The 22,151-nt window shown below is 50.0% G+C and overlaps 1 protein-coding gene across 2 annotated transcripts; it reads left to right on the top strand.

The window, feature by feature from the left end:
* The first annotated feature begins 369 nt into the window (after window positions 1–369).
* THAP4 (THAP domain containing 4) lies at window positions 370–19,638 on the top strand. 2 transcript variants are annotated; one of them, XM_071566360.1, is made up of 6 exons: window positions 370–567; window positions 1,282–2,456; window positions 12,391–12,550; window positions 14,417–14,526; window positions 15,416–15,519; window positions 19,335–19,638. In XM_071566360.1, the coding sequence occupies exons 1-6, from the start codon at window positions 491–493 to the stop codon at window positions 19,452–19,454; spliced, it is 1,746 nt and encodes a 581-aa protein (XP_071422461.1). In that variant the 5' UTR covers window positions 370–490; the 3' UTR covers window positions 19,455–19,638. The 2 variants fall into 2 exon arrangements, with proteins under 2 accessions (XP_071422461.1, XP_071422462.1); XM_071566361.1 differs by lacking the exons at window positions 370–567; window positions 1,282–2,456 and adding an exon at window positions 5,413–5,651.
* Window positions 19,639–22,151: the final 2,513 nt, after the last annotated feature.

Genomic DNA, 22,151 nt, shown 5'->3' on the forward strand with positions numbered 1-22,151 from the left:
TTGAGCGCAGCACCGGCGGGGGCAGCCCGTGACAGGTTATCCCGAGGAAGTTGTAAGACGTGGACGCCGCCATCTTGCTGTACGGAGTCCACCACGGCCCGCCCCTCGTTCCCGGTGAGGTTAAACTCCCCCCACAACCATGCCCGCCCCTCTCGGAGACGCTTTAGACGGCTCGGCCGCCGCGGACCGAGCGGCTCGTCGGGAGGCAGACACCGGGCAGCCCCGACGAGGCAAGCGAGCGGCGCCGTGAGAGCCCTTCTCCTTCCCTCCCCCGTCCCGCGGCACCGCCGCCGTACAGCTCCGCCGCGGCCAAAATGGCGGCGACCATGTGGCGGCCGCCATGTTGTGCCGTACAGAAACCCCTTCCCCAGCGGCGAGGGGCGCCGCGCTGACCCGGCTCCGCCATCTTGCCGTACGGCGGCGCGGCGGGGCCGGGGCCGGGGCCGGGGCGGGCCCGGCCGGCCGAGGGCGGCGGCGGCGGCGGCCGGAGATGGTGATCTGCTGCGCCGCCGCCAACTGCTCCAACCGGCAGGGCAAGGCGTGCCGCGGCGCCGTCTCCTTCCACAGGTAAGGGCGGCCCGCCCGGCCCGCGCAGGTACCGCCGCGGGCCGCCCCGGCCCCGCTCTCCCCTCGCCGGGCCGCCCTTTGTCTCCCTCGGGGGGAACCGGCTCGGGGTTCCCGGAGCCTCCTCAGCTGGGCCAGGCCCGCCCCTGGCTTGTCCCCCCCGGAGCGCCCCCGGCTCGGCCCCCTCTCCGCCAGTCGGTCCCGGGCTCGGGAGTCCCGCTGGAACCGGCGCCGGCTCCCTCCGCTCGGGATTTCCTTCTCTCCGGGCGGTTCTGCGCCTTACGGAGTGTTGTTCAGCGGTGTCAGCACCGCCCGGGTGCGGAGCCAGCGCTGGGCAGCGTGTTGGCTACACTGGGTGTGCTGGTGGTGGTCACAGGCTGTGGGGGCGGTGAGCCGAATAATGGGGCGATTGCTGATGAAAATGGAAACAGCACCTTTTAGTCCTGCGCGTTTTGGGAAGCAGAGCTGTTAAGGTAGGGAATGAATAGCAAATATTTCAACCCACAGTGAAAAAGTCCTTAAATGAGTGGAGCCAGTCAAAACACAGCGTGCACCAGAAGCTCCTAAACCCACCCCACCCATCCCCTTGGATTTGATTGTCTTAAAGGTCTTTTCCAAACTTTACAATACTCTGATTCTGCAACCCTAAGAGTACAGCCCTTCTGATTTCCCAAACGTGACTTATTTTTTCGTGGGTTTTGTTTGTTTCTGTTTCAGGTTCCCTCTGAAGGATTCAAAGCGCTTGATTCAGTGGCTGAAAGCTGTTCAGAGAGACAACTGGACCCCCACCAAGTATTCCTTCCTTTGCAGCGAGCACTTCACCAAAGACAGCTTTTCCAGGAGGCTGGAAGATCAGCACCGGCTGCTGAAGCCAACTGCTGTCCCTACCATCTTCCAGCTTGGGGAGGAGAAGCAGGACAAGCTGGATTATGTCAGGAGCCGAAGGAAAATAGCGAGGCAGGTGCCACTGCGGGATGGGGAAGCCCCACGGGAAGGAGGAGGTGAGGTAGCACAGAGGGCTCTGTCTTCTGGCCAGGACTTCATGGTGATGCAAGGGACAGGAGACATGGAGGAGGCGACTCTGAAAGTGGAAATGGGAGCGATGTCGGAGGAGAAGGACGCCCTCCGCAGCCAGCTGGACGGCCCTCGCAGAAGGACGTTAGGGGATAGTTTGGGTGCAAAGCCTGGAGCTCAGAAGGCCGAGAGGTCTGCTAGGGAGGAGGAGGAGGAGGAGGAGGACTGTCCCAGGGGCAGCTGGGCAGGGAGCTGGGTGGCAGAGAGAAGCGGCGTGTCGGTCGACGACTTCACCCCTCCTGCCTCTGGTGCTTGCAAGTTCATCGGCTCCCTCCACTCCTACAGCTTTTCCTCCAAGCACGCCAGGGAGAGGCCGTCTCTCCCGAAAGAGCAGCTGGAAAGGAAAAGGCCAAAGAGAGACGTGGAACCGAGCTGCAGCAGCCATCATCTCCTGGGACACGATAAGGCTGGGGCAGAAGTGTCCCCGACGTCCTCCCTCACCGCCACCCCCCAGAAGCCCTCGCAGGGGCTGTCGGCGTCCCCGGCAGACCTGACCCCCCGCCCGGCCGCCGAGGCCGTGCTGGGCCACAAGGGCGACACCGACGCCAACCCCATGTCCATCAACGAGGTCATCATGTCGGCCTCGGGGGCCTGCAAGCTCATCGACTCCCTGCATTCCTACTGCTTCTCCTCCAGGCAGAGCAAGAGCCAGGTGTGCTGCCTGCGGGAGCAGGTGGAGAAGAAGAACGGGGAGCTGAAACTCCTGAGGCAGAGGATCAGCCGCTCGGACAGCCAGGTCAGGAAGCTGAAGGAGAAGCTGGATGAGCTGAAGAGGATCAGTTTCCCTTACTTGAACAGCCTGCTGTCCCAGGACTGTGGTCAGTATTCCCAGCGGTGCTGTGTTGGGGCAGAATTCCATGTTTTCTTAGAGGCTGCTGAATTTGGAGGTCGTAAAGGTGTGATGAGGAAAAGGTGTGAGAGAGGGACATTTTGGGAAGGAGAAGTGGTAGCTTGTGTTAAACCCACAAATACAGGTGAAAGAATTCCTCTTGGGGGGTACATAAGTTTACTATATGGCAAACCTTTCCAGATGTGGAGTGGGAAGTTATGTTGAGGAGCTGCAGACAACTCTTTTGATGAATTTATGGGTTTTTTTCTTCCTGTATTATTTTAACTTGTTTATGGTTCAGTGGCACCTGTGTGAGGATTTGCCTTCTTCCTCTGGAGCGTGCTGGTGATTTGTGTGTGTGTGTGTGTGTTAATGAGCTGTCATGGCAGCAGGTGTCTGGGAGAGCTGTTGTCATCTTCTCCAGTGATGCAAGAAGTAATTCTGATCTTGGCTTTCATCTCCTGCACTCGGTACTCAAGATACAGGAAGTATAAAGTGGGAGGTATCCAATATGACAGTGAGGTCGTGATTTGTGAGGAAATATCTGTTTACTTTGAGCAATTCCTCCTTTGGCAGGCAGAAATAGTCAGGAAATTGATAACAAAATGGGAAGTGATGGAGAGTGACTTCTCTATCAATTGAAGAAATAATAATTAATCCCCTGGAACCATAAAGGAACTCTGTGAGGGATGACATCATGTAAAAAGTTTGTTGTGTAGAAGTCAAATCGGGCCATAAACTTTTTTCTTGCAAGGGAAAGCATCTTTTAATGTACAACTTCTGCACAGTGACTCTGGTTGCAAGGTATGATTTAGGATGAGAGTTTAGGACTATCTAATGATGTTTGATGTTTGTGTGGCTGCTGAGAAGACATTGGGTTGCCTTGTGAAGGCTCCGTGATGTGAGACTTCCTTGGAGAAATCATCACCCATGGAGGGTTGGGTATCCCCAATGGTTAATTCTCACCTCTCCTTTAGGGGAAAAACTTCATGGCTTCTCCTGGAGCTGTTGGACATGTCAGCATAAACAGGCACATCCTTCAGGCTGTTACAGCATGGCCAACTTCCTCCCTGAACTGTAAGAAAGCAGATCCCAGCAAAATTTGTGAAGGTCAATACCCAACACTACTTTTCCCACGTGTATCTAATTTTCCAAAGAATGGGAAAACTCACGTTTTGATTTGAGTAGAGGGGGGAAAAGAAGGGTCTTTTTTCTGTGTGGGAAATCAGCATAATTTTGTTCATACTTCCTGGTCTGTGCTTTTGTGTTGTTTTGGTGTCAGATTAAAGAAAGTAACTAAATACAATTTTTAGGGTTCCACAGTTGTCATTCATCTGTATTTATATACATGGAAAATGATGTCCAACCTTTTCATATATATGCATATTTTTATATGTATGAAAAAAGGTGTCTAGCTCTGTTGGAATACTGTCAATTAATGAGATGCTAATTGCAGACAGGATGTTTTAAAGGAGGTTTTCCTTTATTCTGGTGAGCACTGAGATTTTTCTCCTCTTTCCCAAGGCTGATGTTGAGAGGTTAGAATTTTGTGTCTTTGAGAAGTCAGAATTTTGTGTCTTTGAGAAGTTAGAATTTTGTGTTCTTTTAGAAGATACTCGTAATATATGAGTTGCATATTCTCTTTTCTAAGGGAAAATGTAATTTTTCTTAATGAATTGACCAATTCTTCACCTGTTCTGCCATCTCTTATCAACTAAACTGGAGATCAGTGTGTGAAAATGAACCATTTTGGTGATTGTATCTTGGTGTGATAGGAAGTTTATATGGAACCCTTTGGCTGGGGACTTTTTTTAAGCATTTGTTGGTGGCTGAGTGGCTTTTTTTTTAATTTCAGCTTAATCTTGGTGCTCTTCTGCCTCATAGTAATAGTCACAGTAACAGTTTATGGCAGTGCAAGTAGCTGAAGTGCAGGTGACTGCTGCTGGGCAGAGCCTGGTCATGCTCACACACTGAGTTTGGCTGCAGTACAAGGCTCAAGGCAAGAAAGGCTTTTTGGTATTCACAAAAATACACTCAGGTACCATACTGGGTTAATAATAATTATAGTTTTTTGTTAGTAACTCCACTTCAGTTGTCCCAGATCACCTGATGTGCTGCTGAGGTGATGGTTTTAGCTGTGAATCTGAGCCTGCATATTTTCTTCCTGCTCCAGGCAGTGTCTTGGGGATGGGGAGTGGGAGGCACCTCACTGGCCTGACCATGCAGGTTGTTCCCTGTCTCCATCCCAGCTCCATGTGCTGCAGGACCTCTCCTGCTGCTGCCTTATGTCCACAAAATCCCAAGCACAAAAATACCAAGCTTTAGGTCCACACCCAGTGAGCAGAACTTCATTTTGGTGCTAGTTATCACACATAGTTTCCTCTAATGAGACAAATAAATTTCTGCTGGCTGTATCCAAGCCACAGCCGGCTGGGCAGAGCAGGTTCCTGCAGGATTGCTGCACAGCACTCCCTGCCAGCCACACTTGAGGCCGGGTGACTCAGAGTGAGTGAGTGGCTCCCAGTGTGTTCCAGCTGTCACAATGTGTCTTCCCCAGCCTGTCTTACCAGGGTGATCCTGCTTTTAGGAGTTTCCTGCACGGCGTGGCTGCCGCAGTGTCCCTTTGCTTTGAAACTTTGTATTTAGTCACTTGTTTCGTAGGAAAGTGTTTCCCTCTGTTTCGTGGCTGCTTCTGAGGTGTGTGGATCAAAGGTTGAGGAATGCTGGGTCAGGCACGGTGCACCTGGCAGGATGGGGCTGGATGCATCTTGGAGAACAACAGGATGCACTGGGAGAAATTAGAGAGAGCCAGTGAGCAAATACAGACCCATGGCCTAGGGAAGGGGGGACTAACAGCTCTGAACTCTGATACAGAAGGGCTGTCTGGACACCTTGTTCTGTGTGAAGGTCTCACAGCTCTGCTGCATCGTGTGTGCTCACACAGACAGGAGTTCTGAGGTGCTCCTTCCTCAGCATCCCCTGCTCCTGACCTGCTCCAGTTTGGTGTGTCTGTAAAACTACATCTCCCAGCAGGCAGTGGGATCACACCCACCCAGGCATGAGATCACTTCCCTCATACCCATCTTACCACGCTGCACAAAGCACTTTCTGGGGGCAGAGGGGGCTAGAGACAGAGCAAATAGCAAAATATCTACAAATATGGCTGGGCATGGAGCAAACACAGGTATGATGCCGTGGGGTTGGAGTGTCTGAGGTAAAGCTCTTAGAAATCAGCTGCTTGGGCATGTGCAGAGCCTCTTCCATGCTGCATGTCTGCTTTCATGAAGGTCATATTAAAGGCATGAGTCCATGTGAAAAATGGTTAGAATTTTGCTAGGAATCTGTAGGAAATTATAATTCCTTCCAGCTTGGATTTGTCTTGGAATATTTGTACAGAGCCAGCGTAGGAATTGTGTCGTTTATAGTACTTTTCACATGCAAATGGAGCATAGTTGATGAACTCTGGGGCCAAGCAGAAGGACTCAAATGTTCAAGGTGTGGGTTTGTGCCCAGGTGGAGTCCTGATGCCTGGTCTGTGGGGCCTGAGGTGGTGTTTCCCATTGAGGTGATGACAGGTTTTCATTCATGTTGCAGAAAACAAATAGCAAATTCCCATTTCTCAGTGGCAGTGGGAAGTGGAGTTCTGCATGGATGGAGGTGCTGTGCCTTCACTTGGATGAGCAGGACTGGAACAGCAACGGGGCCCTGTCCAGTTCAGCTTGGAAATTAAATGTGTCTAATGAGTCACAGGGATGTGCTGTCAGAGAAATTGCCTCTACCAGGGCAGGCAGTGCTAACCTGGCAGCTGCAGGTCAGCTTGGAGCTCGATTTTGGAAGAGAAGTGCTTTTATTCTGAAACAGCAGGTGCTGCTTGTGGAGGTTTTGTGCTTTGTCTGGGTTGGGAACAGCCAGGGTAGAAGGTCAGTCCATAGGGTGATATTACAGAGAGCAAGGGAGCTATAAAGTAAGCTGAGAGCAAGATAAGGAGTAGGAATATGTGTGCATAGGTTAAGAGTGGGGCTGAATCCATGGCAGAAGGTGTCTTGAGAGAGGCTGTGTGAGACTTCTCAGCACCTGTGCCCTGAGCATGTGGGTGGGAGGTGAACTGCTTGGAGCTCCAAGCCTGGGGCTTGACTGAGGGGGATGGCTCTTCAACCTCCCCCTTGGAGAAAATGACAGTGGGAAGGGAGGAAACAAGACTTTTTGCTCTGCTGTTGTTTTGGTTTGTGGAGTTTTTTTTCAGTGGAATGGTCTTGTTTTTTCCAGGTTTTTTTTTCCCTAATAGCCTATAGAGTTTGTGCATGAAGCATTTAACTCTGCAGGAGTTGGCAATGACTCACAGCAAAACCCCAGCTTGCAGCTAGGAGGCAATGAAACAGCTAACTCAGGAAAACTCGAGAGAAAGTCAGGCTGAGGTGAGCTCAGGTAGGGAGTTTGGGTTTCTCATAACAGGGTGTAATTTTAAAGATGTTTTCTCTGTATTTTGTACTGCAGAACTCCGACACTGACTGCAGGCACTGGAGCACTTACCACAGAGACAGTAACACATTAGTGCTTGGCTATGATATTAATTACTAATGATATTAATTACATGAAAAATTGTGACTGTAAGCACATTCCCAGCTTTTAGAGCAGAGGTGGGATGATCTCTACAACACCTGGTCTGCTGGTCACTCAGCCTACCTGACAGGATCCACCTTTCTCAGAGGGGAAAGGAGTTCTAGCACAGGAGCCAGTGGGGCTTGTAGACAGAGCTTTTGTGCCAAAACTGGAGGAAAGGTGGGATCTCTCCATCTGCTTCACTAGGTGTTGGCTACAATGTACCACACCTGAAGGCTGATGTTGTTGCAAAGCCTCTTTCAATGGTTTTTGAGTGGCCTTGGGAACCCAAGGAGGTCTCCCAGCTGACTGGAAGGTGGCAAATGTTTTCCCAATTTTCCAGAAGGGCAAGAAAGAGTACTCTGGCCACTACAGGCCTGTCAGCCTCATTTCAGTGCCTGGTGAAATCATGGAAAAGATTGTTCTGGCAAGTATTGAAAAACACCTGGAGGACAACACAGTCAGTGGTCACAGCCAGCATGGCATCATGGAACCTGATTTCCTTCTAGGACAAGATAACACACCTGGTTGATCTGGGAAAGCCAGTTGATGTAGTCTTTTTGGACTGTAGCAAAGCTTTTGATACTGTCTCTCTCAGGATCCTTTGGGACAAAATGTCCAGCCCACAACTGGATAACTGTGTTACACAATGGGTGAGCAGCTGGCTCATGGCTTGGACACAAAGGGTGACAGTGAATGGGGTGACATCAGGCTGGCACTGGTCACTAGTGGGGTTCTGCAGGGCTCCAGCCTTGGCCCAGTTCTCTTCAACATCTTCATTAACCAGCTGGACTCAGGACTCAAAGGGATACTAAGTTTGCCAAGGACTCTAAACTGGGAGGAGCTGTTGACTCCTTGGAGGGCAGGGAGGCCCTGCAGAGAGACCTGAACCAATCAGAAAGATGGGCAATCACCAGCTGTATGAAGCTTAACAAGGGCAAGTGCTGATCCTGCACCTGGGATGGGGCAACCCTGGATGTACAGACAGACTGGGGAATGAGATGCTGGAGAGCAGCTGCTGGAAAGGCCCTGGGGGTCCCACTCAACAACAAGTTGGACATGAATCAGCAGTGCCCTGGCAGCCAGGAGGGCCAGCCCTGTCCTGGGGGCATCAGGCCCAGCATCACTGACTGGGCAAGGGAGAGGATTGTCCTGCTCTGCTCTCTGCTCTGACTGGGGCAGGCTCAACCCCCTTGAGTTCTGGGGGCAGTTTTGGGCACCACAATGTCAGAAGGACATTAAACCATTACAGTGTCCAAAGGAGGGCAACAGAGATGGTGAAGGGCCTTGAGGGATGACTGGCTGAGGTCACTTGGTATGTTCAGCTGGAGAAGAGGAGACTAAGGGGAGACCTCAGTGGGGTCTCAGTATCCTTCTGAGAGGCAGTGGAGGGCAAAACCAATCTCTCTGCTCTGTGACCAGTGACAGGACTCGAGGAAAGGGCATGAAGCTGAGTCAGGGGAGGTTTAGGGTTGGATGTCAGGAAAAGGTTCTTCCCCCAAAGGGTTATCAGGCACTGGAACAGGCTGCCCAGGGCAGTGGTCACAGCACTGAATGTGCCTGAGTTCAAGAAGCATTTGGACTTCTCAGGCACATGGTGTGATTCTTAGGGTGTCCTGCACAGGGCCAGGAGTTGGACTGGATGATCCTGTTGGATCCTTTCCAACTCAGCGTATTCTGTGATGGAGCCAGGGTGTGTCCCTGGCAGGAATGTTTTACTTGTTTGCTGGGGAGAGCATCAACAAAATGCATGAAGGGTTGCAACTCTCAGGGAAGAGCAGCAGAGTACACAGTACATAAATAAGAGCCAAATATGCTGAATGAGGCTGTTTCTTAGTTACCAGAACCTCGATGATGATGAATTAAACTCAGTGTGCAACCCACCTGAAGGAAGAACTGCAGGAGTCTGCCATGCTGTTCCTGCAGGTCCTGTACTTTGAAGACTATGTGAGTTAGTTTGAGTTTTGTTTGGGGTTTTGTTTTGGGATTTTTCATGGGGTTTTTTTTGTTGTTTGTCTGTTATTTTCTCAAGTTTCCTGCAGTAAGTATTCCCCAGCTCAGAGGAGTAGGTTAGCTGCCTTGTTAACAGCCAGCTGGCTGCTCACTGTGGCTTTGCTGATAAAGCTGTGCTGGAATTTGTGCCAGCATAGCTTTCTGTGCCAGGGATCCCACTTGAGAGCCACGCCAGCTGTGCAGCCATGGCCCGAGGGGGCTGTCCAGCCACTCTGTCTGGTTTGTCTCACAGCAGGGAGAGTGCACTGTCTCCTGTTGAAAAGCCTGGACAGCTGGTTACAGTCTGACTGTGTTACAGCATGGGGTGGGATTTGACATCTAAACCCTCTGTGAATGGGAAAGGTGTGGGAACAGTCAGTCTGCAAGTTTGGAGGGATGGAATGGGGGCAAGCGGTGCTCAGGGCCCAGGCATGGCACTTTTGGCCTGAGTGGCTTCCTGAAGGAAAGACATGAGGATGATCAAGTTGCTTATGGGCCTGTGGTTTTGTCTCACAAGCTGTTGCAACTTGTGAGCATCGTGGCTGATTTCAGTCGAATTTCGTAGACTCACAGCAGGGTTTGGGTGGAAAGGGACCTTGAAGCTCATCTTGTTCCAACCCCCTGCCATGGGCAGGGACATCTTCCACCAGAGCAGGTTGCAGAGGACCAGGGGTCTCAGAGAAGCTAATTCAAGGAAGTGTGTAATCTGGTAGGGGAAGGTGACTCCAGCAATGTCCTGGTTAAGAAAGAGGCTGCAGTGGGAGCTTCCCTGTTATTAGGTAAAAGAGGAACTGTGCATGTGGATGCAAGAGAACCAGCACTAAGAGGACCCCCTCTCAGTGGGAAGCTTTAAGCATGCAGAAGGATGACCAGGGTCTCTTGCTCTGCAAATTCTCAGATCTGGTTTGTATTCTTGATATCACCACACACATTTAAACCACATTAGCAGGTTGGTTGTAAAAGCAGCATGCCAGGAGTTTAGATCTTTAAAATAGGACATAAAGGCTCCTTCATCGTGGTCAGAGAAGTTTCTCTTGGCAGTGACTGCATCTGCAAACATGCCGATTGAAACAAAACAGCTCAGCAAAGAACTTTTTGTTGCTATGGTAGTCTTGCATTTACCTGCCCCAACATGACATAAAAAGCAAATTTCTTTTGAAATGACTACTTTTTTTTTGGATGGACTCAATCAGACTCTCTTCTGTCTGGCTCCCCTCTTGCTTTTCCACCCTCCCAGTCCAGCCCTCTGACACAGAAGGCTGCCAGGGAGGAAACAGGACTTAGTCCACCAGTCAGAGACCAACACTGAGGATAAGAAGAGCACTGCATGGAGGGAGATCAGGATGTTAGGATGTCTCTGTTTCTCTGCAGTTCCCTGAGTCTCTGGTCCTTATTCCCACCAGCACTTCTGCTGCTGTTGGCATTTCCAAGGGACACGAGGACTAAAAACCTCACATTGGCTTTGCTGCCCTCCAGGTGGTTTGGTGTGTGGGTTTGGTGCTTTGTCCTGAAATGCTGCAGTCAGAAATCATCCTGCTCCTGGCAGCTGACCCAGGAGAGGGCAGCAGCAGCCCAGGCTGCAGGCTCTTCCAGCCTTCCCACAGCTTTGCTCTTCTCCACGGTGGGAATTGAGCCTGCAAAAAGCTTGGAAAGAAGTGCAGTGCCTGCAGTAGGGAGTGAAAGGCGAACAGGAGTTGGGTGGGGGAGTGGAAGGCTCCTTACCCACAGAACTGTGTTCTCCACATGGAAGTGCAGAAATGAGTACAATGGAACACTGTCCAGTACACTGACACTGCTTGTGTGGATTCGGGAACCCTTTCCTAACCCCTGGATAAGCTGATGGGGAACACACAGGCTGGCAGGATGCTCTGCAGAGTTTGGTTCTGATGCCACAGACCTCTATCATCTATTTCTTGGTGAGCTCTCATGTTTTCTCATGTCATTTCACTTGCAAAGTACTTCAGGATAAAGCAGAGTAATTAGCAGCACCTTGCTGATGTGCAGACTGGCTTTACAAACCTGCTGCCTGTGGGAAAATGAGTCCCAAAAGTGGTCTCTCTTACCCAGAAAGCTTCTGTTCCTCCTTTGGCAGGTGTGGACTGTCTGTTCTTCCTCCTTGCTCAGTCTTTTTAGCCTGACATTTGACATGGGCAGTGAAACTCAATCTGACCAAACAAATTTTGACCACAACATCACCTTTTTAGGTCCTGATTTCTGCCTGCAGCCTTTCAGACCAGCCAGACAGGCAGCTTGTTCTTACATTTGGTGATCTCACTAGGTGTGGAAAACACCTCCCTGCAACTCCCACCTTGCCAGTACCAAACATTTATCCTGTGGGGAGGAGAAGGACATGCTTTAAGCCTCCTTCAGTCATATTTGTCTGCATAACAGACTATTAGGGCAGTGGGCACCATGTTTGTGTGGGAATCAGTCCTTCCCACGATCCCATGGGTGCTGTCTCACTTTCCCCACTTACACTTTTGTAATGGATCTGCTCTGCCCTTCTGGCCTTAAATTATCTGTCTCCATTACTCTCATTAATTTTTCCAGGTCATCACCTCTGAAAGCAAAATGCTAAACTGTTGTTTATCAAAGCTCTCCCAAAGTGATTCATTCAAGAAGTTTTGACTGTGAAACAGACCTTGGCTACTTCTTAATAAATGTGGTGACAGAGGGAAGTGTCTTTCTCTTCCGTTTACTCTTTAACTTACAGGCATCAAGTATTTTTAAAATGTTTCACTTAGTCCATAACCTAAGCAGAACCACTTCTGATTATCCTTGCATTTCTCTTTGTTTCAGTTCAGGTCACTGTTAATGTCCTAAAAATAATTATAGCCAGGGTTTGATCTGAAATATCAACACAGCCTGATTTTCCCCTGAACTGAGGACTCACTTCCTTGGTTTCTGAAACAGGAAAGGTATGCACTCAGTGCTTGAGAAAGATCAGTCCAGAGCATTAGAGATGTTGTTATCATTTGGTGATTTTTCTTTACAGAAATGTAAAGAATGTGTCCAGAATCTTTCCAGATTTCAGTCATCTCATGTAGATGGAAGGTGACTTTACTTTTGGATCAAGCTACAGAGAGGAGTCAGAAATGGACCACCTAGAAGAGTGTTCTGTGTAAGGCTGGGAGCAGGTTTGGGAACAGACCCAATTTCCATGGCTGTTTGTTGTTCCCCATCTCCCCACAGGCCTTGGAGCTGGTGCTGCTCTGGAGGAAAGCCTTGCTGCAGTGCCAGTCCATTTCTGAGGTGTTTGTGTTCACCCCCAGCCCGCTGCAGAGCGCAGGTCGCTGAGTTTTCTGTCTCCCTTTTGTCTTGTTCCTCCACAGAGGCCCCCCAGCTGAACCCTGTGATGGAGCCCCTGTCCTGGATGCTGGGCACGTGGCTCTCGGACCCGCCGGGGGACGGCACCTTCCCCACAATGAAGCCCTTCCAGTACCTGGAAGAAGTGCACATCTCTCACGTGGGGCAGCCCATGCTCAACTTCTCGTAAGTCAGGGGGTCTGTCTGTGCTGGCAGCAGCTGTTGGAGTGCAGCAGGCATGGCTCCAGTGGGATTTGTTGGTTCTGTTTCCTTTCCAGTGGCAAAGTACACAAATTTTCAGCTACCAAATGAAATGATGTCGTGGTATGTGACTGCATGGTCTGACCTGCATTTTCCTTGAAAACTTGTGATTGACTGGCATTCTTTGTGAAACTCCCACTTACAGATACAATAAATGAGGGAGCTGTGGCATAGCTGCCAAGTCTGTCCATTTTAAACTGTGGCCTTCAGCCTTCAGCAGTGTGAAAATCTGAGAAAAATTAGTGTTTATCAAACCATGTGGGATGGGAGGCAGGTAGTTTAACTGCTGTGTCTACAAGTGATTGTTCCAAGAGAAGTCCAAAGAAATCCAGAGAGAGAGAAGTGACAGCTGCTGCTCAGTGCTGCTCTGCTGCTCGTTTGGGAGGAGTGAGTTGGAAAGTGTGTTGCTTTGAAAACCAAGGAAAGAATAATTACAAGGTGGAAGTGCTCTGTGAGAGATGCCCTGAGTTCCTGGAGTGTGATGGAACTGCCAGCTCAGCCTGTGACAGTTTTAGTCCAGTTTCCAAAAGAAACAAAGCCCTGACAGTCATGCTGTGGCTTCACCTCCCTCTTCAGCTTCTGAACAGTTGCTGATTTGAGTCACTTGGGGTTTTTTCCTTGTGCCAAGGAGATACAAAGCTGAGAGCTGCTGAGCTCTGGGAAGCATCAGGAAAACAGGCAGCAGGCTTGGGGGACAGAGCTCCTGGCTCCTGGAGCGGTGCTGCATGACTGTTACAAGACAGCCCATGTATCCCTTGGATGCTCCAAGCACTGAAAAAAACCTGATTTAAGTTTGTTTCTCCTTTTGTACTAATTAATCCCACCATGAGGCCTGGCTCTGTAGAGGGCCTGGCTCCACTGGCTGCAGAGCACAGGCTGGGATGCCACTGCTAACAGAAGTCATTCCTGGCTCTTCCTGCAGCCACATAGTTAAAAGGAGACATCCTTTATAGAGAGACAGAACTAAATATGAGCAGTAATTTTTGTATTTGTACCCAGAGGACAGCCAGAAACAGCTGCAAGGCCCTGCTCCCCCTTCCTTGCCTCCATTTCTCTGAAGCCAGTGGGTTTCTGTGGGGTATAGGGGTGCCATGTGCTCTACCTTGTGCTGCTGGTCTTTTAGGAGTCTTGTCTGTGTGATTCATTGTATTTTACTTCACATAGGGAGCACTTGCTTTGGACTTTTCAGCCCTCAGTTCTGCTTTAATAATTAATGATTCCAACTAATGCAATAGATGAGCACTTGTGATACATATAATGACCCACATTATAGGTGACCAAACCTACAGTTCTTAAGGACTCCTAAAGAATAAATAAGAATTTGAGCTGAATTTATCTTATTGAAGGGAGTGATGGAAGAAATATGTCTGTTCTGTTGCTGCCTGCAGCAGGGAATGTACAGAAAAACAACTTGCCAGGTGTAAAAGCTAAAGATGATACTGCAATTCCAGATATTTACCAGAGAAAAGGAAGTCTTTGAGACAGAGTGTGAAATGTCTGAGTTCCTGGGGGGGTTTCTGAGCTAGCTTATAAAAAGACCCAGGAGCTGTAGTAAACATAGAGCTTGAACTTAACTAACTCCAGCTCTAAGAAGTAGCTGTGCCTGTAGAGTAACCGTATTTTTCCAGGTTTACATCCCCCAGCTGTGAAACGTTGTCAGTGCTTTGCTCTTCACAGAATACTGTAGGCACTCATGTGGTTAAATAAGAGGCAGGCAGGCCAAACAGTGTGTAAAACACCTGCCAAACAGTGTGTAAAGCACCTCAGCTTTTGTGCTCTGCTTTCCTGCAGGTTCAATGCCTTCCATCCCGACACCAGGAAGCCCATGCACCGGGAATGCGGGTTCATCCGCCTCAAGCCTGACACTAACAAGGTGGCCTTCATCAGTGCCCAGAACACAGGTACACACCTGCTCCCCACGCTGGGCAAAAGTGTCTTTTCATCACTTTTTCAGGAAGTTCTGGCACCTCTCAGGGGTTTATTGAATTAACTTTCCCTGTGGATGTGGCTGCTTTTTGATGTTGGACCTGCAGTGGCTCTTAAAATAGGGAGCCTCTCACTTTGTGGATGCAGCACCTTGGTACTCATTACACACCTTGCAGGGACTGAATGAGAGAGAACCACATCTCAATTATTATAAGTGAAAGTGTTAAGCCCCAGTTGATGCTTAAATTTGCATCTAAAATGGCAGGTGCTGAAGGGAAAAGTGCCAGTTGCCATGTGGAACTCATCCCACACGGTATGGGTAAGGCTGGCTGGAGTTTTCTGAGCAGCATTCCATGTCTGATGTGTGGATTTGCAGTTGTCAGTAGTGCTTGGGCAAATAAAACCATCCTACAAGGAGAGTGATGGTCTGTTTATGTTCCCTAATGGATCATGGAATGGTTTGGGTTGGAAAGGACATTAAAGCTTATCCAGTCCCACCCCCTGCCATTGACAGGGACACCTCCCACCAGCCCAGGTTGCTCCAAGCCCCATCCAACCTGGCCTTGGACACTTCCAGGGATGGGGCACCCCCACAGCTTCTCTGGGCAACCTCTGCTGGGGCATCACCATCCTCAGAGCCAAGAATTTCTTCCCAATATCCCATCTCAATCTCTCCTCTTTCAGATTAAAACTGCTCTCCTTGTCCTATCCCTATCTGCCTGTGTAAAAAGTCACAGAATCACAGAAGTCCTTCTTCCTCTTTTTTATAAGCCCCTTTAAGTGCTGAAAGGCCACAATAATAATTGTGACATGGTAAAATAACCTTTGTAGCCTAACAATCTGTATGCCCTTGCCTCTCCCTAGGTCTGGTGGAGGTGGAGGAAGGGGAGGTGAATGGACAAGAGCTCTCTATAGCTTCTCACTCCATAGCCAGGATCTCCTTTGCCAAGAAGCCCCATGTAGAGCAGGTGAGTGCACACACACTGAGCAATTCCCGTAGCATTGCTCGCTCCAGAAGGAGTCTGGTTGAGAGGATGGGTTAATTAGCATGCTTTAATTACAGAATGCCATCAGGAGTTCTTGGAAATACTTCATGGTGTGCTGGCTTATCCTTTCTGTAACAGTTTTCAGAAGGTATTTTGTACTTTATGAGACCCAGAGGGATTGTTAAGAACTGATGGGCTGGATCAGACCAGCCAACCCAGAATCATGTCTCCAGCAGTGGCCGGTAGCAGGTCCTTAGGGAAGAGAATAGGAAATTCTTGTCTAAATACCCTTCTGTGGCAGTGGGTTTAGTTCTTAATGCTGGTTTTCTGCACTGATTGCAGTATGAGGATGCACACATAAGATATGCTCAGTACTGGGCCTCATCAGGTTGTTTTAGGAACATCTACAGATCTTGCTCACCTGTTTTTCAGGGCATTCCCACCTTGCTCTGGACTCCTTTCCCATCTGTGCCTGCAGGGGCTGGCACTTTCTGTCAGCTCCAGCATTAGTTGGCTGCTTTTAGGGGTTTGGCTGTTTTTGGGTTTTGACTTGTTTTGGGTGCATGGCACAGGTTTGTTGGCACAGCTGGAAGGAGTACAGCCAGCTGTGGCACTGCTGGAGTCAGTGTGGCATCCTGAGGTCACTGCTGGAGGTCTCAATGTCACATCTGAAGTTGCCATGGCTGACCAGCAGAACAGAGAGACAGTGAGGCTGAACAAGCTCTCACAGCCTAGGTTTTTTGTGCTATAAAACTGGCCCAAAGACAGCAGAGACCACAAGTTTGTGCAGATGTAGGCAAAGATTTTATGTGCCTACACAAACAGTGTCCTCACTTTGGAAAGTCCTAACTCCCTGCCTTTGGATGCATATTTTCAGTTGCTGGGTTTCCCCTCTCCCAGGAACAGCTGTATTGCCTCCCTTCTGTAGCAAAAGTAAAGCCATTAGATACTATGGATATCAGCAAGAGAGCAGAGCTTTTTATTGCAAGCACTTAAATAAAAGGGACTGTCCTTTGAGTCACTGCCTGAAATGTGAGCAGAGGGGCTGGTGAGAGGAGAGGGAAAAGCATAGAAAGCCAGCAGATGTCTTTTAGTTGAGGGCTCCAAGGCTGGCTTTGGCTGGAAGAGGGAACATCTGGAGCTGGAAGTTCACACTCACCTGGCACCTGAGGGCAGCTCAAGCTCAGAGACTGGTCCCAGTGAGTATGTGGGAGGCCCTTGCTGGTGAAGGAGGATGTGGAACCGACTCCCAGTGCCTTTTTTCCTTCACCAAGAACAGTGTGAATTGCCCAGGGAAACAAAGATGCCACAGGTGTTGTGAGAAGGGCACGTGTGCTCCTGCTTTAGTTGCTCACTCTGAGAAAACATCACTGTGTTGTTGTGTTCATGCTGTAAAGTAATTTGGGATGGCTGTGGCTCAGCTGAGCTGTCACTGAGGCAGGAAGATCTCTTCCCTGGGACAGGCTGGGTCCTGAGTGGTTTAGGTTGCTTGAAGAATCACCATCAAAGGTCTTATCAAAGCAGGTTTAATATAAATTTGTGAAAGCACAGCTTAACAATATTTGATGGCAAGATTCCCTCTGTTACTTACTCATGGATGAACATCCAAAGGAAAAGTGGATTTGAATCAATTTAGAGTGATTTACACAGAGGCTGAAGATGCAAAAAGTAAGGGAGACCCAAAAGGTTCTGAGAGGACCTCCTTGCTTTCCAAGCCTCCTGATGGAGCCTGGGTGTGGCAGAGTCCAGTCTTAGTTCCAGACTTGGTCAGTGGTTTGTGTTTAAAGGGAGAAATACAAGGAGTAAGGGAGACCCCCACACTGAGTCACTCAGTTTATGACAAGTGTCTGGAGAAGCAGCACATTTTCAAACACCTGTAGAGCTCAGGACAGTCCTGGCCTTACGTGAGCACTGAGGGCACTGGGTGAGGCAGCTGCAAGGCTGCCCTGTCACCTGTGAAAGGTGATGGAGATCAGCAGAGTCCCCATGTGGTACGTGGGTCACCCATCTTCAGGAAGTGCCTGAAGGTCAGCCTGGAGAGGTCCAGCTGATCAGCCTCCCTTCAGCCTCTGTTGATCCTGGCCCAGCTGGAGGAGAAGCTCAATGTCACCACAGACAGGCAGTGTGGTTTCATCATGGTGAATAGTTCCTGGCTGACCTGGTTGACTTCTGTGATGAAAGGACTGGATTTGTGGCTGGGGGAAAAGCAGAGGACATCCCTTCCCCTGAATTCAGCCATTCCCCACCTCTGTTTCCCAATCCTTCATGTTTCCTCTCGTGTGGGGAGTTGCAGTCCCCCATGTGTCTCACCTGTACACAGAGCTTGCCCTCACACTTCTCCACCAGCCAGCCCTCACCTGAAACTTGGTTCTAAGACAAAAATCTCCCTCTTCTTTTTTGACCTGTTGCTTTTATTTTCTCCTTTTGGCATTTCGATTTTGTTGCCTGACCTGCACTGGTTCATTCAAAAAGAGTGGGTTGTTCAGGAACTGTGAGCTCACGTCACACATCTTGAAGATGAGTGACTTTTGTACCTTTCTAAGTGCCTTTTACTGCTTAGGGAATTTGAAGAACACTGGTGCATTACAAGGAGAGCCTCATCAGATCAGCAAATAGGAATCCCAGCATCATTTGTGTGTGACACTGTTCCTGCTGTTGTTGCCCCTGTGGATGCTGGAATGGCAGCATGTCCTCCACACCCCTGCATAGCTCCACTTCCAGAAGGAGGGTGTGTTGGGTATGGGCATTAAAGGCCCACTGTGGGCATGGGAATGGGTCTGTTAACAGAGGGGATGGAGCACACAGACTGGCAATAGCTCGTGGATGTGCCCTTGAGTGACTTCAAGGCAATGAATGAGTTTGGAAAAACCTCTGTTTTGGGAATTTCTGAACAGTGCTGCATGAAGTGACTGTGAATGAGTTGTGCCTGCAGCTGCCATGCCCTGGTGTCACCCATATGGTGCCATGGCCGTTTACCTGCTGGTCCAGGTGGCAGGAGTGACACTCTCATCCTTCTGAAACAGTACCTGAGGTTCAAAATGGATGGTCCCTGTTCTCTCCTTTATTCTGATGGCAGCTCAGAGCAGCCCTACAACCTGTGCTGTACACTGGACACTTAGCTGCTCCCTCCTTCAGGCATCTGCTTGCACAGGTCCTGAGTGGTCCAGCTCCACAGGACCACCCCAAATTGCCTCTCGAGGGTTGGTGCAGCACAGAGAGGCTCACAGCCTGCCTGGGTGCAGAGATGGGGACAGTCACCTGCTGAGCCCTCCCAATGGATGGCAGTGCTATCCTCTCCTGCCCAGGGCTGAACCCCCACCTGGCTGCAGGTGTGGGCTGAGGCTCAGCAGGCTCCAACCTCCCCATGGATGGAGTGATGTCCCACCTGAACTCTGGCACGTTGTGGGGACCTCCAGAGAGCCCAAGCAGCTTGGAATGCTGCTATGGTGAATGATGCCTGATCCATCTCTCTGAGCTGCCAGCCAGGAGCCACTCTTGTGGTGGAGGGATGTGGTGGACAGAGAGAGGCCTGTCTGTGCTGAGGTGATGTCAGTTGTAGTGCCAGGACCCTGCCTTGCTCTATGGATGATGGGCTTGGAGCTGGTATTGTGAAGGCTCTTCAAGAGAGAAAACTCCTTGTTTACTCACCTGCTGTAGTGAGGATGTCCTTCCTCAGTGGTGCACTCACAGCAGCCAGAAGGGATGGCAAAGGGCAGGTACAAAGCACAGGTAAGGGATTTAACCCAGAGATGCTGTTTGCTTGATTTCCTTCTTTCTTTTCTTACCCCCCTGTTCAGATTACCAGAAAATTCAGGCTCAATTCCGATGGGAAACTCGAACAAACTGTCTCAATGGCAACCACTACGCAGCCCATGACGCAGCACCTCCACATCACCTACAAGAAGGTGACACCCTGACGCTGGGAGTGCTGGGTCTCCTCGGTGAGGGCAGGGAGCAGCTCGGGAGCACAGCAGGGCAGACCCTCAGCTGGCTGCCTGCACTCATGCCCTGGGCCCCAGAGCTGCCCATCCTGTTGAGAATGTTATTCAGATCTTTCTGTAATGGTATATAAAGAAAATGAATAAAAAGCTTTTATTTTTATGGCTGTGTCTTTGGCATGATTGCAGGGTGGTGTGTGCATCCTGCTGCTCGGCAGTGCTTACAGAGAGGCTTTGTGGTGCCTGTCCATTGGTAGGTGTTGGGTTAGAGATCCAGCCTTCTGGATAATCTGGATAACACTGGGGAAGTGGAAGGTTCAGGAGTGGATTTACACTGCAGGGACAGACCCTGAGAACTCCAGAGCCCATCCAGTGAAATGACTTAAATCGCTTGTGGCATATCACAAACTGTCACATGCCCCACTCCCAGTGGTGCTGTCCAGCAGTGTGAAGGGAGTTCATGCAGTGCTGGAGGCCAGGGCCAGACCTTAGTGAGCTTCAGTGCAGATACCACAAGAGTTTGGGGGAAAACTATGAGCCAGCAGACAGAAGAGAAACAGCCAACAGTGGGGATCAATCTCAGCTCTTCCTTCCAACTCTGGAATCATGAGGCAGCCTTTGACTGTCATGAAATATGTCACTGAGTCCCTCAGCAGTGAGGGAGGCAAAAGACTTGTACTAGTGTTGGTCTGCAGCAGAGACTCTTCAACAGAGGCTTGGACCAGCTGACCTCCAGAGGTCCCTTCGAAATGCAGCCTCTTTGGGCGTGCTGACACTTGGCACAACCCCCACCACCAGCAGAGACTGCCTGAAAGAGAGCTGGGGAAATGCTGAGGTGTGCAGCCCACTGCTGGGCTGGGCTGGGGTTTGTGTTCCTGGGGTGGACAGGTGAGCGCCTGTGTGTGCCCCTCAGAACCCTGTGATGTCACCAGAGTCACAATCACCCTATGACATCACCTGCACTGGGTAACTATACAAACCAGTGCTGGGCAATGGGAGCAGCACACAGACCAGATCAAGTGCTGCCACAGCACACCAGACTATGAGCCACCAGTGGCCAAGGAGCCACCAAGAGTTTGCTGAGGACCCTCCAAGTCCTGACAGCGACTGAGGAGCCTCTGAGTGCTGACAGTGACTGAGGAGCTTCCAAGAGCCACCAGAGGCCTAGCTCTGAGTGCCACCAGCAGAAGCCAAGCCTTTGAGTCCTGGCAGCAGCACCCACCGAGTCCCACGAGCAGCGGAGAAGACTCAAGGCTGGGAGCCTCCTCAATGGAGGAGGCCAGGTATGAGCCAGCAGCACCAGGAGCCATCAGGAACTGCTTCATCTGCCTGGGTCCCCTGGAAAGTCCCATGGCCGTGGTGCCCTGTGGGCACGTGTTCTGCCATGGCTGCATCCAGCGCCAGGCTGCCACTGCCGCCGGTGCCACCTGCCCGCTCTGCCGGGACCCCATCTGGGCCACCCACCCGCTGCAGGGGCAGGACAACCCTGCTGGGGTGGCCCCACATCGCCACCACGGCCACCTCCACCCCTTCGTGGTGCGGTGGCGACAGCAGCAGCAGCAGCAGCAGCAGCAGCGTCCAGGTCCTGGAGGTCGCCGTCGCCGGAGTTTCTCCGACGGGGACAGGGAGCAGAGCCCACCACCCGTGCCCATCCATCATGTCCAGAGAGAGATGGGAGAGTGGGTCTGGGATGGGCCCTGGCAGGAAGGTGCATTGTGGCCACGCTGGAGGTGGCAGGAAGATCTGGGCTCAGGGGACTATGTGCCCCCCATCCTCTTGAACCCATTTGAAGAAGAGCCTCCATGGCCCTTCTGAAATAAAAACCTGTTTTTTACCAGAGCTTTGCCTGGTTTCTTCTGCAAAAGCTGCACAATGTCCATGTTCTTTTACTTTGTTACTATCTTAAGTCTTGTGCTGTTTCTATCTAATGCTGAAAATCTTGTTTATGGGCACAGAGAAAGCACCATCTTCTAAGTAAAGGCAAGGATTTTTTGTTGGTGTAAGTGAAATCTTGAGAATCTAATTGTTAATGCAGATCTAACTGTTACATAAAAAAATAACAATACAGTTAGAACGGTGATATGCACACTTCTCTTTTCCTGGGTCCGGTGCTCCCTGTTCCACTGTTCCTCTGGGTCAAGTTGTTGGTGGAACCACACTGGTGCTGGAACCCCGTGCCAGCAGGATTAGGACACGTATGTTGTGTTGCTTTGTTTTCCTTTCCTTTCTCCCTCTAGGATCCAAGTTGGTTTTATAGGTTTGGTAAGATATTTTTCAACATTCCTCTTCCTTCACTGATCCACAGCTCTGTGTTAGATCCAAATTTATTATATATCATAGAATCATAGAGTATCCTCAGTTGGAAGGGACTTTCCTCTATCCAACTGGGATACCCTGGGGACTATTCCCATTACATTTCAAACATAATTTGAAGGTTGAATGCTGATCACTGCCTAGGTTTGCTTCGTATCTTGCTGTAAATGTAACTGCATCTGAAACTTCTGCTTCTACAGGTTTCATGTTTGCCTGATGCTATTTTGGTTTGATTATTTTTATTTCAGCTGTATGTTTCTGTAACTGTTGTTTGTGTTCCTGTAGTCTGTTTGAAATAACCTCCATTTTCAGCAGAAATTATATGACTGTAAATGTTGTTTTAGTTTTTTCCATCATACTGCA

Source organism: Pithys albifrons, chromosome 11, assembly GCF_047495875.1.
Source record: "Pithys albifrons albifrons isolate INPA30051 chromosome 11, PitAlb_v1, whole genome shotgun sequence".
NCBI classification, from domain to species: Eukaryota; Metazoa; Chordata; class Aves; order Passeriformes; family Thamnophilidae; genus Pithys; species Pithys albifrons.